General features: G+C 54.1%; 1 protein-coding gene across 2 annotated transcripts in view; it reads right to left on the reverse strand.

Moving 5' to 3' along the window:
* The window catches only part of CRIM1 (cysteine rich transmembrane BMP regulator 1), a 159,607-nt gene extending 141,283 nt beyond the window's left edge, over positions 1-18,324 (reverse strand). For both annotated transcript variants that reach the window (XM_084900595.1, XM_084900594.1), the window contains exon 1: positions 17,631-18,324. In XM_084900595.1, the coding sequence (XP_084756721.1) occupies positions 17,631-17,970 (340 nt within the window). In that variant the 5' untranslated portion in view covers positions 17,971-18,324. The remainder of the gene's footprint in view (positions 1-17,630) is intronic.
* Positions 18,325-18,656: the final 332 nt, after the last annotated feature.

Genomic DNA, 18,656 nt, shown 5'->3' on the forward strand with positions numbered 1-18,656 from the left:
ATTTATAAAGTGTGCACAGCCGTCCAATGTAATGACATACTTTCCCCCCGTAATGAGAGACAGACAGAAAGAAAATGTCTATGTTTCCATGAACTGAATCGCACACAGACTCAGGGACGCCTTCCTGGGGCCTCCTGCCAGCCCCCTGGCCCCCTGCGAGGCTTTCCCCAGGTCACCGGCAGCTTCCCTCCCGCCCCATCGCATGCTCCTCGGCACACGTGCGACCTTTTCTCCCCCGGCGCGGTCTCTGGGTCTGGCCGTAGGCACGGCAGGATCGCCAGAGGCCGGTTCCAGAAACGCTCTTTGGCCCCCACCAGCCCTGAGAGGTGCTTTCGGGGACTCGGGGGCACTCCGGTCGCGACAGCCGCACCCACTCCTCCGGCTCTCTGGGCCAGGAGGCCTCCTGTCCGCTCACAAGCGCTGTTTGCCTTGGCTTTCACCCTGAGGGGCACGCCCTCCTTCCAGCGTGTCTCCCGGCCCTCTGTCTCCATTCATTTGTTTTCTTAAAAGACTGTGCTCCAGTCCAGCAGCAAGCACCGCTGCGGGGTCCTTCCACGGCTGCCTCCACGTAAGCCAGGAAGCACAGGCCCTGGGAGGCCCTCCTCTCCGACGGGGGCACCACCGACCATCCAGTTCCGTTCTCCTCCTGCTGGTAAGGCAATGCGAGGAGGAGGAGGAGGAGGAGGGGGAGGGGGAGGGGGAGGGGGAGGGGGGAGGGGGAGGGGGAGGGGGATGGGGGGAGGGGGGGAGGGGGGGAGGGGGGAGGGGGAGGGGGAGGGGGAGGGGGAGGGGGAGGGGGGAGGAGGGGGAGGGGAGGGGGAGGGGGAGGGGGAGGGGGAGGAGGAGGGGGAGGGGGAGGAGGGGAGGAGGGGGAGGAGGAGGAGGAGATAACTTGCTTCCCAGGAGGAGGAGGAGGAGGAGGAGGAGGAGGAGGAGGAGGAGGAGGGGGAGGAGATAACTTGCTTCCCAGCTCTGGGTGCTGGATGTTAAGTGTCCCGGGCTCATGAGGCCACAGGGGAGTTTTAGGCAGTTATAGGAGAATCAACAATGGGGCCCTCAAGAAATCACCTTGCTTAGCGTTCTCCCAGGAAAGGGAGCGTTATAAAGGACACTGCCACAGCCTGGACGTGGCTGGGCCACCAGTTCCAGCCTGCCCACCGCCCCAACACCTCTGTGAATGACAGTGGCAATGAATAAAAAGGCTCTCAAGAAGGTTACTACAAAGCCACCAAACCATGGCAGTGACATGAGGAACCGTTAGCATCGCGGGTGAGATGAGCATCTCGCACGCGGGAACGACGAAGCTCTCTCAGCAGAGACATCAACACGGAACTTGCCCTACAAACGTGGGCCGCTCCGGGCACCTTCCCTAGTGATGGAAGGGCCCGGGTGCCCACGCTCATTGTCGGGATAACTGTGTCTGTGACCCTGTCGGTGTCTTATCGTGGCCAAACCTCTTTCCTTCAAGCAGCTGAAAACCTAGTGCCAAATGCATCCTCCACAGGCTGTAGTTCGCCGTGGCAGCCTCGAGTGGAGAGCGTCTCACTGTCCTCATTTGTAAACCGCCTTGAGACCGTTGGAAAGCAAACAAACAGACCGAGAGTTCATGCCGGCTGCTGAAGGAAAAACAACTCCCGTGTGCTGCTCAGTAACAAGTTGGGACTCCGGCCATGAGTCATCAAGAATTCCTCCGTCCCTGAAGTCATAGGGCTTGGAGCGCATCCAAAAATGGGAATTTGCTTTTTTAAATTCCTTATCCTGCATTCCGGTGGACTTTTCCTGTGCAAACCATTGTGTGAGGCCCTTTTATCCTCCAGTCACCGGCTTCCACCCCTCCGTCCTGGGCTCAGGACTTCCTTCCCCAGAGACATTCCTGAGGACTTTGGGAGGTCACCTGCAGCAGAAGGTGAGTGGTGCCATTCACGGGCATGGCACTAAAAAACAAAATCCAAAAACTCCCTCCTGACCAGCCAGCATACGTGTGTAAGATCCGATCCCGGGTTTTCCGACGGTATTAAAACACTGTTTCATCATAACCAATCGGCCACACGGCCATGGGGAGCGCGCCTGGTCAGGAATCCATGGTTGTTTATCCGTTGTTGACAAGCAGCTGATCACCAGGGCATCTCACCAGCCCTGGGTCCCCGGGTCAGGAAGGTGATAAGCAGCCACCCACCCACTCAAGGAGGGAAATTCTTAGGCGGTGATGAGGGCTCGGTGAGTGAAAGATGACACCTTTATGACCAACCGGCCAGAAGTCCTCACACACACACACACACACAAAAAAAATGCCTTTACAGAGCTGCCAACATAAATACAGCTGACACTAACCCGTCACAGCGAAATTGGAAAAGTAAATTCTGAGGAGGATCAGGGTAGGGGCAGAGGAAGAGAACATGGGCCCGGTGCTGAGCTCTGGGCTTCCTTCTGCAAGGATGTGACCAGTTTAGAGCTTCCTCCTGCCAGGATGTGACCTCTCCCTGGGATTCCCTCCACAGGTGTGTGTGTGTGTGTGTGTGTGTGTGTGTGTGTTGTTTGTTTCAGTTTCCCCGGCAGGAGCCCGGCAGCTCCGAGGGAAGAGTTTCTGTATTAATATCTTGGATGACCTTGAGTCTAGATTTAGTCAACAAATGTGCATTGAACGCTTCCTGTCTGCCAAGCGCCAGAATAACACACAGCCCTGGCACTCGGGAGATGGCAGCGAGGCGGGGGCTCAGCCCTGTGACCTCTAACACAGTGTGCGCGGTGCTATTTGTGGTCGCCGGGGGTGGGATGGCATTCTTTTTTCCTGGCAACCGGGGCAGGAAGGCTTCACCGCAAAAGGAGCCAGCAGAGAAGGGCAAGGTTTGAAGGATGAGAACACATTCAGAGGGACGTTAAGGTAACTTTGGGAATCTGAAAGTCGCCACCACCACACTCATTTTCCAGTTGCTGGCTTTGCAAACCCTCCCCCCCCCCCAACACACACACACACACACACACACACACACACACACACACCCCTTTGGTTGTAACAGAAATTAGGCAGTGTGTGTCGCATCTACCTCCTAATCTCCGAGTTCTCTCTCCATTCTAAGACGGACTTGAAATAAAGTTGGAAAACCCTAACCCTCAGGAGGATAGTCCGGGACTGAATTTCAGAGTCTAATTGCCCCTCGCCCGCGGGCTTTGGGTAATGGCATGCAAATGACCGAGGCTCTATCTAGGGGAAGCTAAATGCCTCTTACACGGAGGTTATTATTTATTTATTTATTTTGGTAAAGCTGGGATCATGACGCATAGGAAACACAGCCCTCCTAAAGAAAAAGGTGACTGTGCGTCTCTGCTGGCAGCCGGCCCCCGTTTTCTCTCCGTGCGGCTCCCCATGCCTCCCACTTTTCCATTCTCTCAAGAAACAGTATCGCCCAAGCATTTCCGACTCAAGGGCAGGGGCTTACACATTCACACGCAGTTTAAAAAATATAATACGTGGACTATGCTCCGTGCCAAGGGTGACTGTAATTATATATTTCTTTTGGACGTGTTTTAGGTTATTAAAGCATGTAAATACTTTATCTCCCTCAAGTTTTCCAGGACTCTACTGGCAGGGAAACCTTCTCCTTTTTTTTTCCTTTCCAGAGCACCGTCGAACACACTTTCCTGAGCACACAGTCTGTATTAATAAGCCTGCTTGCGGAGGGCTCACCTTTTCCCAGCAAAGTCTTTGAGAAGAATTTAACCTCCTTCCAGCCACAACTTCTGGCTTCTTTCTTCTTGCTTATTTCCCAGCAGAGGTATTCCGTTTCTCACCCTAAGTTTCTGTTTTTTCCTTTTTGCTATCTCATCTAAAATTCCTAGGTAAGGCCAAAAACTATGTTTACTGATAACCTACCAGGGAGAGAGAGAGAAGAAGAAAAAAAAAATCATCCCACACTGCCTTCAGGGTAATAAAATGTTTTGTCCCAATTCCCCCCAAAAAATAAAACCTACCCATGATCTTTCTGAATGCCACTGGCCTACAAAGATCTCCCCATTAACGAGGCAGTTGAAAAGCCAGAGCACTTTAATTAGAATTGGTGTGGGGTTCCCCCTCCCCCCCCACAAAAAAAAATGTATCAGGACAATGCCCAATCTTTATTTACTGAGAAGCCGCCTTCAGCGTGCCGATCCTCAGAGCAGATAGGACACTTAATTTGCTCCTGGCATGCAGGTTGTTTTCGGCACAGCCCGAGCACAATGCCAAGTGTTCTTTATCTGTGCCGAGCCCTCGCGGCAAGTGCACGCAGGCACGCACACACGGGATGTCCAGAGGCACCGAGGTAGGCGGCTGCATCTCCAGAGGAGGCACTATCACAGCTTCCTGCCGCTCTAAGTCCTATCTGTACCGGCACCAGGGCCCGCCTGCCGATGCCGCAGATATGGTTTACCACCCGCGCTCCTGTCTGTGGCCGGCCCATCCACCCCTCCTGGCAAGGATCCGTGTGTCCCGACGCCTTATCGCCGTCTGACCCCAAGGATCGTATCCCGCTGTGTCAGGTGCACCTCACGTCCCCTCCAGACATCTCTGCAGAACTCTCCTGCCAGCCATCAGTGCGGACACCGTTACTGCCACAGGTCCTCGAGGACTTGACGCCTGGCAGCAAAGTTTTTTTTTTTTTTAATTAATATATTTTATTGATTTTTTACAGAGAGGAAGAGAGAAGGATAGAGAGTTAGAAACATCGATGAGAGAGAATCATCGACCAGCTGCCTCCTGCACACCCCCTACCAGGGCTGTGCCTGCAACCAATGTACATGCCCTTGACCGGAATCGAACCTGGCACCTTTCAGTCCATAAGCTGATGCTCTATCCAATGAGCCAAACTGGTTTTGGCTGGCAGCAAACTCTGAATAGCGGGGTTACAGGGAGCTGGAGAGCAGCGGGCAGCCGTGCCAGGGACCTAGCCGGCCCTGGGTGGTGGCAGGGATTCGCCAGGGAAGGAAAGGAGGGTCAAAGAAAGCGCGGCCCAAGCTGTGGGCCTGGGAGGAACCACAGGGACCTTCCGGCGCTGTCTGCCTCCTTGGGGAGCAAACGGCCCCTCTGGCTGCTCCCAGAGAAAAGCGTTGGCTCAGTCAGTCGGACTCTCATTACCGCCCGGACCGACTCAAAGTTCCGGCCCGCACTGTTTCAAAGTTCCGAAGCTCACATGCCACCCCCCCGCCCTCAGGAAGGGAGCCAGATAAAGGCCTATTGATGCACCAACGGCGAGTCCGGCAAACCCATTGAGGCAGGAGCTCCGGTGGGTAAAAGAACACCCGCCCCGTCCACGGCTGTGTCAATCGGCACCACTCTTCCTATCCCGCAATCTACCCCGGGAGAGAGGCCGAGATCCGGAACAGGATTTCACTTCCGATGCTATCTCCGGAAGCGAAAAGGAGGAAAGCGGGCACGCCACGGCGCTAGAAGGCTTTTCCGTTAAACGACAGACAACGTCCACCCTGTAACCAGTACGCCTAGAGCCGTTGTCCGGACTTAAAAACGATTTAAAAAATAAAGTCTTTGGAAGAGTCAAAAGCAAAAAACTATCACAGAAGCCTAAGAAATTAAAGAAGTTCTCGTGGCTAGGGGATGGCAGCTCAGGTCACGGAACGGAAAGCGAGAATCACGGAGGAGATCTACATAATCACCAGCGGCTGAGCCTTCTCCTGTCGCACCCTCCCGCACGGAGGGGCAGTCAGCATCCAGCCAGACTGGTGAGCGGGCAAATGCCCAACTGGAATCAACGAGCGCCTCCTTCTGCAAGGCTGATGCTCTCGGCAAAACTGTGAGGCCCACGAGGCAGAGCCACCCGATTGCGGGTGAGGCCGTGCTGAGCCGCGCCATCCTCAGAGCCCCCAAATGACGTCCCTCTTCAGAGCCACGGCCCACGCCACCTCCCTGCCCCTGGGTAACAGGCGAAGGAAGATCAACTTCCCAGTCCCCAACAGACCCCTTTCCAAACATCCTCCCTGTGGGCCTGAACTTGGAACAGAGTGCAGACCTGCTATCCTGCAGGCATGCCAAAGAGCTAGCTTCCTGGTGCCAGGGCTCAGTGGCACAGGGAGGGACAGGGGGGTGGCCAGGGGGCAGCAGGCCCCTCTGCAGAGGCTACAATCACTTCGTCCTCCAACAGGAGGCGCCCAGGGGCTCCCCTCGGCCAGCCGGCCAGGGCCTCTCCTTCCCCCCCCCCCCCCCCTCCCGGCACGATTCCGGTTATGTTCCTTTAAATTCAGCCAGCTCCTGGAGGAGACTCCCTGGCAAGTGAAAACAGCAGCAAAGGTAAAAGAATGCTGAGAATTTGGCTGCCGCCTGCAGTATTAGGAGAGACAGCAATTACTCAACTCGCCCGGTGTCAGAGGCAGAAACGAGCATGTGAATTTCGGCAAGTTTTGGCCTGTCTCTGCTCAAGCTTCTTCTCCCTCCGCATATCTGTCACCCACTTACCTCTCCCAGGCCGAATAATTAATGAAGTAAACGGGGAAAAAGTGGAGCCGGAGCGAAAGCAGCAGGCCGGCGCAGAGAGGCGTACGTTGCACGCCTGGAGTCCGGATTAGGCCGGTTAATAAAGCTTAAAGATTGCCAGCGCTTGGAAGATGCCCCTGACTTCCCGAGAGAGAACCGTGCTTTGCTGTCCCTGCCCCACCTGCTACACCTAACCACACGGGAGAACTGACGGTTTCCTACAAGCCCTTCCGTGCACAGCATTAGGCCAAGAACCACGCAGACACCACCGCCTTCTCCTTCCTTAGCTCTGCAAACACAAGGTAGCATCTGACTCCTGCCCAGCACTTCTTTGCAATAAAAACATGGGTCTTAGGACCAGAAGATCCTTAAGATACTTAGTTCCGTCCCCCTTCCTCCAGGCAGGTAACCGTTTAATGGCCTTTTGACAAATGAAGGCAAAGTCAAGTCCAGGGAAGTCCAGGCGGCTTTATGTCAGTTACTGAGCTACTCAGATATGAAGGGCGATCTGGGAGCCATGACTGCCGCCTCCCTCTCCCCTGCTGTATCAGCCATTCTCACGCACAAGAACTTTGTGATATGCACCTTTCGGAGCAGCCTTCAACCCTCCCAGCAACAAGCTAGGATATGCACAAACCCACTTCCGGTATTCTTTTTGATTAAAATACAGAATTTATTTGACCCTTCACTTTGTCATAGATAGTGGTGACGGATGTCCCTAAAAGTTGTCCACAGTGTAGTGTGAGAACTCCGTGGCTCTGAAATAGAAACAGCACACCCAATCTTCCTCTAACCATTTCATAATCTTTCCACGCCGACTTTCAGAGATAAAACTGTCTGCAATCCATCCCTGTTCCTCACTTCAGAAGGTAAACGCCCAGATCTTTAAAAAAAAAAAAAAAAAGGCAAAGCTCCAAACTATGGAAAGTGCAGAACAATAGGAAGGTTTTCAAGATCTGCCTCTGACAAGATGGGCTGTTCTTCCCCTGCAGGTGGCAAACACACCCTCCAAGGGGACCGCAGAGCCCACACCTCCCTGTGGCCGACCCTGCCCACGTCCCAGGGCGGAAGTGGTCCCACTACATGTGCCAGGTCTTCTCAACACCGCAAGTCTAGTTCCCGTCAACTTCCTGCAGGCAGCTCTGCCTCATTTGGGCAGGTCTTGGGGCAGCTGAGAGAGAGAGAGAGAGAGAGAGAGAGAGAGAGAGAGAGAGAGAGAGAGGGGCAGGCAGGCAGGCATCCTAGCCCTGCCCTGTTGCGATGCCTTTCGTTTTATCACAGCTGCGGCCTGCTTTTGCTTTGTGGCCTTTGGATGAGGAGCTAAATAAGTTAGTACCTCTGTAGACCAGGACTCTGCGGGCTCAGGTTTCCTTGTGCCCTGCCAGAAATTCCTTTCTGTCTTGAATCTGAGATGTTTGTTTATGGTTTTTGTTTTGAAACGCTAAGACAGGCACAGCCCCTACAGTATATCTTTTTTTTTTTTTAACCTGCTGTAGCCATCGGCTGTAAAATACACAGCTAAAAATCCCCAAGGAGACTCCTCACACCAGATCCCCAGAAACTTAAAAATGTAAAAGGACAACACCTTTAAACAGAATTACCACCTAATGCTCCTAAGACAAGTGTTCCCAGCACATTTCCAATTAGGGCTTATTTTTCAATTTGACAATTACGTACTTAAATGAAACCCTGAAATTTGAAAGTTTATCATACTTTGCTTGTAGGTTTCATGTTACTAAATACCAAAAAAAAAAAAAAAATCAAAAAAAAAAAAAATCACATGATCTCACTCATTTGTGAAATATAATGAACAACATAAACTGATGAACAAAAGTAGATCCAAAGACACAGAAGCATCGAACAAATACACTGAAGCATCGAACAAACTGTTACACCCGGGGTGTGCGTGTATGAGTGTGTGTAAGAGATCAAACAAAGGACTTGTGTGCATGCATATAAGCATAACGAATGGACGCAGACAGTAGGGGGGGTGAGGGCCTGTGCAGAGGGGGGCGGGGAGAAAGGGGCAGAAGCTGGCGGGGCGAGGTCAATGGGGGAAAAAGGAGACATATATGTAATACTTTCAACAATAAAGAATTTAAATTAAGAAACAACCAAAAAATCAATTTCTACTGTGTGATAAAAAGGTTTGGTTGTCAAGAAGGAAATAAAAAAGGTATCCGCCCTGGGCCCCTAGGATTTTTATCTTCATCCATGTCTTCCTCCTCGTTCCATAATGGCCAACGTAAAGACTGGCCTTGTGAGTTCTCCGACGGAGCCAGGCGCGAAGGAAGAGTGCCGGTCTGTCCTCCTACAGCGGGACCACACCCACATCAGGACCGGAGGCGCCAAGACACTTCCACTCTCGCTGTTCCTCTCCAGCCTGGCCTCGCTGCACAAGAGGACTTCCCACGGAAGCCCAAGGGAACCCACCGGAGGCTGCAGTGCCAGCCCACAGGGAAGACGGAGGGGAGGCACGGGATCAGGAAGAGCGGGACTTGGACCCGGGGCCGGCCAGGATCTCCCGGCTCACTCCCAAGCCTGCTCGGGTCCGAGTCGGCCGGGCCGGCTGTTCCCTCCGCCATCCCCACCTGGCCTTGGCCATGCTCCCGGGATGCCCGGCGTCTCCGGGGACGCCTGGACACTCACAGAAAAGGTCTAACAGAAGGAAATGCAATTCACTTTCACAAAACCGTATGCCTTCAACACTGAGAGATGTGACATCACTTTTTTAAAAATCTTCACTTGAAGATTAGCTCTCTGGACGTCAAGGCGTCAAACCACAAAATCAAGCGAGTGTCCCCAAGGCACTGAAGACACCAGAGGGGCTGGGGGTTCCAGTCGATCGGGATCAGACGGATGCATGTTTCCTTGGTCCCGAAACCCTGGACGCCAGGCCCCTGCTCTCTCACACACACCCGGAGCCCTCTGTCAGAGAGACTTAGTTAAGTGTGGGGGAGGGGGGTGTGTCCACAAAGTTGAATTTTTAAAAAGCTTATACATAGCCGAAACCGGTTTGGCTCAGTGGTAGAGCGTCGGTCTGCGGACTGAAAGGTCCCAGGTTCGATTCCGGTCAAGGGCATGTACGTTGGTTGTGGGCACATCCCCGGTAAGGGGTGTGCAAGAGGCAACTGGTCGATGTTTCTCTCTCATCAACATTTCTAGCTCTCTATCTCTCTCCCTTCCTCCTCTCTGTAAAAAATCAATAAAATATACTTTTTAAAAAAATAAAAATAAAAAGCTTATACATAGAGAAAGCTAACAAAGAAAATGAGGAAGGATGAAAATTAGAATTAATATTCTTTTTACAATCTAATTGGTAGCAGGAATACTAGCCGTTATATGCATATATATGTGTGTGTGTGTGTGTGTGTGTGTGTGAGTGTACACTCATTCTCACCACTCCTTTCTATGATACCTACTTGATAGAAAGCCATTAAAATCCCATTTTCACAGGTGAGGGAACTGAAGCCCAAAACAAACTAAGCAGGCTCGTTGCTCGCAGTGAAAGCAATAACCAAGCGGAGACTGGAACACAGGTGTGGCTCACCCCGATGCCTCTTTTCTGTTCCTAAAACATCCTGCACAGGAGGAGGGAGGAAGGACCCCCTCCGGCCCTCCACTCAATTCCTCCTCATGGTCAGCGTCAGGGTTCGGGCCCCTCTCAGTCCTCCCGAGAGGCCAACACTTCCGTAGCTCAGAGCTCAGAGCTCGGCAGGATCCGTCTTGGGCCATTATTAACTGCCTCAGCTAGCCACCATTAGACCGTGGCCTCTGTGAAAGCAGGGCCCCTGCCTTATGTATGTGGGAGAAAAGGGATTGTCCTGACAGCAGGCCTTAGATGCCACACTCTGAGCCCGTGCACCAGCCAGCTTCTCGCTACTCAAAGGTGAGGTGCGGGACCGGCGGCGTCGACACCACCTGGGAGGTCATGACCCACGCAGACCCTCAGGCTTGACCCAGACCTTCGGAGTCAGAACCCACAGGTCTAATCAGAACCCGGGTGACGAGGATGCACATTAACCTTCCAGAAGCACGGGTTCCTCTCCTGTCGGCCTCGCCACAGGCACAGGTGGCACCTGTTACTATTAACAGGTAAGGCAGCCCAGGCCTCGAGAAGTGGCAGCACCACTAGGCAGCACAAGACCCAGACCCCGTAGCAGCTGCTCAGCGAATACTTGTGAGTGGAAGGACGGCAAGGGAGCAGGGAGGGCTAAGAGAACGCGGAGGAGTGCGCTGGTTACAAGGCTGGCCTCTGTTTTTGCCTAGCTGGTGCCCACGGTGGTGACAGGTGAGCGGTGGTGACAGGTGAGCGTGGGGCCCCAGGCAGCACAAGCCGTTTCCTTAGCTCACGCACGCCAGGCCAGACGCAGTGGTACCCAGCAGTGTGAATGCCCCCGAAACCCTCCAGAATATAAGGTGAAGGGAAACATACGTTACTGATTACAGCACAGTTTAGGTGCCCCTCCCCCTCTCCCAAATAAAGCAGCCCACAGATAAATGGTTATAAAATTACAATTCCTACAACGTAACGAAGAACATTACAGATCCCTCCTCCTTTATTTTGACCCCAAATATACAAACTTGGCAGAAACTATTCAGACAAAGGGTAACAAATGGGCAACAGGAGGGAAAGGTGTAAATAACTTCAGAGGCTTTAAATGAGCTTCTTGACTCAATACACTTACGGAAGAGGCACCTGAACGCAGTAATAGTTCCCTCCCTTCCTAAGAACTCACCCTCCTTAACTACGGACTGATGAGCAATTACCCAGGTAGATGAGGGTGAAGCCGATCAGGAAAATGGGTCCCTATCAAGTTGTTTTACTTATAGGAATAGCAGCTTCCTCATTACTGCTTACCACATGCCATTCATTCTTCTACGTGCTTCCCAGGGAGGGAGGTAGTCACTATTATTAACCCACTACACAGATGGGGAAACTGAGATACACAGAAAAAAACAAACAAGGGGAGTGCAGATTTGACCCCAGAAACCAAACTTCGAATACAAGTGTTTCACACTGGCAACTAATCAGGGTTACGGGGAGGGAGGTAACGAGGTGAAAGCCCATCCTTTTGTCCCAGGTGAAAAAGGGGCCTTTTTTACGTTTCTTTTTTTCTTTTCTTTTCTTTTTTTTTCATGTGGGTCCAGAATGAACACTTGCTGCTAGTGTTTACCCGGAAAGCTTTCTTAAATGTAAGTATGTCCAACCCCTCCCTGTGTCCATAAGCCGGAGGAGGCCTTGTCTAAGCACAGAGGTCTTCCAGGACTTGACCAGGCTAACTGGCCAGGACAGGACACGCAGCCGAGAGTGGGTGAAGCTGGCAGATGCTGATAAAGGGACGCCTCCCCGCGCGCTGCCCACACTCCTCTCCTGGCGGAACAAGCCAGAACAAAGAGAACATCCCTCTCAAAGGGCAGCCTGCCCCTGGGAGCCGCAGCTGGTGAAGTATCCAGAACGCAGCCTCATTCTTAGACGTTGGGGAACACTATTCTGTACTGCACGGGCTCTGAGAATGGGGATGGTCCCCTCCCTCACCCTAAAGAACTCCTGCTCTCACCGTTACATTTAGTTCAAATCTGAATTCTCCTTTTCCGCTTTTGCCACGGGAGCTTGAAAAGATCCTCCCGGATCCTGCGATTCCTGGAACAAATTTTGGCCGCGTCTTTCACTCACCGACTAATCACAGGCAGACTCCCAGAATCACTTCCACTTGGCTCGAACTTACACTATCGTGCAGACTTTTTAAAGGTCTGGCTGCCCGATTCTTCATCTTGATTAAGAGCGTCAAGAGTGGGGAATGCACTGGAGAGGCAGAGGGCCTAGTACGGAGCGGACGATCAATGAATGAGTGGCAGCTTTCCATGCCAAAGACAAGTCAGATCTTAGAAAATTCAATTTCGGAGAGCTCAGCCTCTGAGAAGGCAGGCTTTTAGGGATGCATGCGTGCTTGACTAGTCTGCCGTTTCTTCCCCCAGATAATTATCGGAGCTTTTTATCAGGGTGCCTCCAAAATCCCGATGCTGCCTGCGCTGTATGGAACCTGCTTCCTCAAACACACATGTTCGCCTTCCCCTCACTTCACCACATCCCACCTGGCGGCATGCACACGCCACGGCAGCACTGCCATCTCTCATGTCAGTGCCGTAGCCTGAGAGACGTTAAACACACCCACATTTTTCAGGAATTTCACAATTAAATGTCTGGAATGCGTTTTGGATTATTCTTCAAAGGATGACATAGTTGCCCTAAGATGAATTCAATATTTTTTTCCCCCTTCTCCCATTTGTCATTCTTTAGTCCTCTCCCACTCCGTTATCTTCTCAGGGTCATCTGTTTTATCTACTTCTCCCAACCTCACAATGCCAGTCCCCCCTCCAGCTAGCCCCTTGTTCATGCAGAACACACCATGTTAATAAGTCCCCACAGAACACAGAAACCCGCACCAAATCGTGAAACACCGCCTACCCCTGGGTATCACGCCCATCGAGAAGCACCGTTCAGAACGGTTTTCTTCCTAAGTTAACCTGTCCGTCTGCAGCGGCACTCACTGCCAACATACTGCTTGTGGACCCTGGTGGGCCGTGCTGGTCACTGTTACATATGTATTCATGGCTGCAAATGTCTCTAGACTTGCCTGTGTTGCCTGTCGGGTCCCGTGCAGTTCCTTCGCCAAGTGTTTTTGTGTGACCAGACTCCTCAAAGCCAGCGGGTTGGGCTCTGGAGCTTGAGAGTCCAGGGGAAGGTCAGAAAGTCCTGTCATCTGTGTATGTGCACGGAATGGTCTCTCCGTGTTTTGTCAATATTTACTTTGGGAGGAACTAATTATTTCCTTGTTTACTTGCATGAGTTTCTCTTCCCATACCCTGTGAATGCGTTTTTATGGGCCCTCTGCTTGCTTCCCTGTGAATGCATTTTTATAGGCTCTCTGCTTGCTTCTCTCTCAGGCAGGGCGAAGCTCGTGCTAACTGAAGGCTTGGGAGGGAGAAAATGAAACACATTATTGGCAACAGTATCATCAGAAAACCAGCCTGTTCTGTGCTGTAGGTACCCAGAACACAGCCTTGATTCCTGTACTCGCTGCCCTCTGAAAAGTGGAGAGAAGGACCGTGGGGAAGTAAAAGGAGGCGGTTTTTAGACAGGAATGGTGAAAATACTCCAGTTCCATAAAAGAGGACAGAACCACGGGAAAGAAAGCTGGTGCTCAAACGCGATCACCTGGATCTAACACAGCCAAGTTCTCGGGGCAAAGCCACTCAACAAGCTTCCGTGTCACTCCGTCCACACACCGGCCAGGGCGAGCCATCGTCTGCCCTTCATCCCTGAGAGGCGGAAGGCGCTCCGGGCACCTCTCCCCATCCCTCACCGAAGCAGACGCACTATTCCACACCAGGAGGGGGAAACATGGTCCTCAGCCCTTATCTCAGCACAGAATCCTCACTGTCCTGACAGTCTTCCTCGGAAATCCCCCTTCAGTGGCTTTTCAACACTCTGTCTGTCTTGGATCTCCCGAGGAGGTCTCCCGTCCAGTCTTCCTGCTCCAGAGTTCAGAATGCAAACCTGTTTCTCCAGCTTCCTGGCGATTTACCTGCAGGCAGGTAGCCCAGCCAAGAAACCGGCCACTTAGGCTGTTGCCAAGGGCACAGGAAGACTCGCCAAATGACTGGAAACCTGAGAGAGTTGGGTCTTCCCCGAGGCTAGCACTCCTTTTTCTTTTCTTTTTTTATTTAATATGTTTTTGTTGATTTCAGAGAGGAAGGGAGAGGGAGAGAAAGAAATATCAACGATGAGAAAATCGCTGATTGGCTATCTTCTGCACACCCCCCTCCCTACTGGGGCCGAGCTGCAACCTGGGCATGTGCCCTGGACTGGAACAGAACTCCAGACCCTTCAGTCTGCGGGTCAACGCTCTATCCACTGAGCCAAACCGGCTGGGGCAGCACTCACTTTTTAGACTGAGAGAAAGCAAGAAAAAAAATCATAGGTGTCCGGTTCTAGGCTCAATTTTTAAAATGCAATGATCCTAAAACTTTTTTAAATTAATAATTTAATGAGGATACACTTAATAGCAATCTAAATTATGCCCCCATAAGTTTGAGCGTCCATATCCTGTGAGCCACCGGACCCAATTCTTCATGTTATTTAACCTTTCAGAAAATATAATTTTTTCTTCAGTCTTTTTGCAGAGAGGGCTGTTCATTTGCCCAGGGCATGCTTACTGAGAGCCTGCGGTGGCCCAGGGTGCCTTCAAAACCTGAGGCACTGAGCCCCAAGCTGGAAGGGGTCCATTTCGGCACTGCTTGGTCTCACTCACTCCCTGAGCTGCGGTTAACAATATGATCCCGCACACACAGAACCAGTATGGGAAGTAACACAGAAATTACTGCAAGTTGGCCAACAGAGCAATTTTATTTAATTTATGTTTAAATTATGTCGCCAAAGCAGGTAGGTTAGTCATGATAATATTTCTATACCATGCAATATGTTTTCTCAGCGGAGCCAATTAAATAAGAAGTTTTTCCAAGAGTTTTCATTAACAGATACAACCAGTAGGGGTCATTTTAGTGCAAAAATTGCAGCAAAAGAGACTTCCACATGAATAAAATATATCAATTCCTACTCATGGAAGTTATGATCATCGTATTTCAGTGCATGGCTCTCTGGATAAAAATGGAAACTGAGGGAAACACTGGCCGTTGAGAAGTTCCTTGCCAAGGAACAGAAAAACAAGAGAACGTCGGCACCTTCTAAATAATTAGCGTAAAAGACTCCTCTAATTCCAAAAAAGAAAAAAGGTTACTCGCTTAAGCTATCTTTTTCCATAAATCTTGTAAGTATTATAAAAGGAAAATGCTGGAAATGGTAGATACACCTTTGAAAATGTCTGTTTAAATCCAACCATGTATCATGCCAGGTAACACTGTCCTTCCTTCTAACTTTGGTTTCATGCGTTCAGAATGTAGCTTGACTGCTGCTTTTAGAATTCTAAAAAATAAAATAAAATAAAATAAAATAAAATAAAATAAAATAAAATAAAATAAAATAAAAGTGCCCTGGGCACAGCAGTTTGGTAGCTGAAAGCAGGCCTGCCGAAAGAAAAGTGATGCCAGGGCACAGGAATTCAAGTATAATTGTGGCAGCAGCGGTGTTACAGGCTACCACCACGTGCACGGGGCGTGCCCAGGAGAAAGGGGGCGATGAGGGGTCGCATCATTTCGGAGGAATGAAAGGCTCACCAGCCAACCGCCAAAGTAGTACACACTGTGACGTGGTGCTACTGTTGCCAAAGCACTTGGTTACCGCTCCCGGGGAGTAATCACCAGATTGCCTCCACCAGACACACATCACGGAGGAACGAAACAAGGGCGAGAACCTTCGGGAGCCCTCAAGGCCTTCCCAGAGCCCAGCTGCTCCGCTGCCTTTGACCCCGGTGCGCGCCGCCTGTTCTCTCTGGATTGATGAGGGGCTGGCTGCGGTCAATGGGCCACTCCAGGCGGCAGGGCGCAAAGATGCATCTTTTAGTCCAAGTCCTCGAGTATTACCCAAGTCAAACACAGAAAACTGTACCAGAAGTTCATCTCCTGGCGGGTTTTCCTGATGAGGCATACACACACACACACACACACACACAATATGGGACTTAACACCAGGTGAAGGGCGTTTGCATTTCAGGCAAATGAACTCTTCTAACCCAGTGTCTTCAGGGGGCAGTGCCCGGCCCTTCTGAGAGATGCTCCCTCCACTCACTGCCCACTAAGCTTCCAGAAAGACCGCCCAGGTGTTCCTGTCCAAATCTAAAAACAGCACGGATAAGGGAACATGCACGTCTGTGTGTGTGTGAAGGAAACCGCAGAATTGTAGCTTTTTAATACACCCATCAACCCCCTAAGGTTGCTGCCCTCTTTCTAGAATCCAGCACAACCAACACATACATTACTTAAGGACGCCTCAGAAAAAAAATAAAATAAAAAGCCTCCTTCCTTCCCTGCTTTCTAGGTGCTGGCTGTGCGGAGTAAGGAAGGGACAGGGGTGGGGTGGAGGATGGGGAACCGAGGGCCCCTGTCCCTCCCCCTCGCCCAGCCGCTCCTCCGCTCACACACTAGGACGCCCCAGCACAGCATCATCACCCCAACGTCATCCCACTGGCAACTGGTGCTCCCGCGTCCGGCCCATCGGCCAAATAAAAAGAACTCGCTGCCTCCGCCTCCACCCCGGCCCAGCCCAGGCACCCGAGGCCCAGGCAGGCCCACACCCTCCGGCAGCGGTTCTCTCGGGGGAAGGGGAGGGGGAGAGGCCCCGTGAACCTCATCTCCCTCTCCCTCCATCGGCGCCTCCGCGCCCCGCGGGGAGCCACCCTCGCGGTCCAACAAAAAGGGACAGCGGCGGCGCGGGAGGAAACACGCAGATAGAGGTCTCATCTCCACCGGCGGCCACTTCGCGGCCACAACTTTTCCCTCCCCGATGGGGGCCCCCTCCCTCTTACCCCCTCCCCTCCCCTCCCCTCCCCCGGCGGAGAGCCCGCGGCCTTTCCAATGGGAAAATAAATACAGGAGTAGCCGCCGTGCGTAACTTCCCCCGGGCCGAGCTGATTTATATGCGGAGGAGGAGGAGGAGGAGGAGGAGGGGGAGGAGGGGGAGGAGGGGGAGGGGGAGGAGAGGGAGGAGGGGGAGAAAGGGGAGGAGGGGGGGAGGACGGGGGTGAAGGCAGAGCGCCACGGGAAGAATGAGCGAGTCGCAGGGAGAGAGATGGAGACCCGGCTCCTCCGCGCCCCGATGTCCACGCTGCGCTACCGCGGGGAGGGCGACGGGGACCCGCTTCCCCAGCCTCCGCGACGGCCCTGCCCGCGGCACTCCCACCGCCCCATCGCCCCACCGCGGGGCCGGACCTCCACACGCGTGCGGGTCTGTGCACGGCCGGAGGGAGACCCCCTACACACACACACACACACACACACGCACACACACACACTCCCCGGCCTCCACCCACAAAATCCAACCTCCAGCTGCAGGCCGATCGCAAGGGGCTGGGGAAGGGGGGGACCGAGCGGGAACAGAGGGGCGCGGGGGCCGCCCCTTCCCCCGCGGAGTCCTCCCTCCGCCAAGTCCCGGCCAAACTTCGCGCGGCGCCCGCGGGAGGGAAGGGGGAGAGGACCGCGGCGCGGGCCCTACCTTCGCAGACGCCCACTTCGTACTCGGTGATGGAGTCGCCGTGCAGCGGCGGGCGGATGACACAGCGCAGCCCGCGGTCGCAGGCGCCGTGCAGCCCGAAGGCGCCGCCGCAGCTCTCGTTGCGCTGCCGGGCGCACATGTAGCAGCAGCCGCACACGCCCTGCACGATGCTGCCCGCGCAGCTGCGCGGCTCCTCGCACTTGGAGTCGTCGCAGGGCAGGCAGACGAGCGCGCGGGCGCCGGGCCGCGCCAGCAGCAGCAGCAGCAGCAGCGGCCCCAGCAGCCGCGCCGGGAGGCGCCCGCGGCCGGCCAGCCCCCCGCGCCCCGCCGCCAGGCACATCCTCCCGCGCCGCCGCCGCCGCCGCGGCCGGGCCGGGAGCCTCCCCCGCGGGGCGCCCGCCGCCGCGGCCCCCGCCGCCTCCGGGGTCTCCGGGGCCCCCCGCCGCCCGAGCGGGCCGCGCCGACCCGAGCCCACGAGCCTTGGCGCCGGCGGTGGCTTCCCCTCCTCCTCCTCCTCCTCCGCCTCCTCCTCCCGGGAGGGAGGGGAAAAAAAAGAAAAAAGAAAAAAAGAAAAAAGTTTCCTCTCGGAGCAGCTCCGGTTCAACCCAAACTTCTGGCGGCGGCGGCTGCGCTGCGCTCCAGCCCCGGCCGGCGGCGCCTCCTCCTCCGCCTCCTCCTCCGCGGCGGCGGCGGCGGCGGCGCAGCCCCCGGGCGGGCGCGGAGCGGGAGCGGCGGCAGCGGCGGCGGCGGCGGAAGGCTGTGTCGGCTGCGCGCCCCGCTCCGCTCACTCCGCGCCGCGGCTCCGGCGCTTGTTTATGGCTGAGCCTCCGCCGCGCGCTGCGCCGCCCCCGCCCGCCCCCAGGCCGCGCCCCCCCGCGCCGCGCGCTGCTCATTGGCCGCCCCGCCCCCGCCGCCGGCCCCGCCCCCGCCGCCGGCCCCGCCCCTTCCCCGCCGCCCGCCGCCCCTCCTCCCGCGCACGCCTCCCCCTCTTCCCCCTCCCTCTCCTCCCTCTCCTCCCCTCCTCCT

Source organism: Pipistrellus hanaki (assembly GCF_964339955.1).
Source record: "Pipistrellus hanaki genome assembly, chromosome: 12".
NCBI lineage: Eukaryota > Metazoa > Chordata > Mammalia > Chiroptera > Vespertilionidae > Pipistrellus > Pipistrellus hanaki.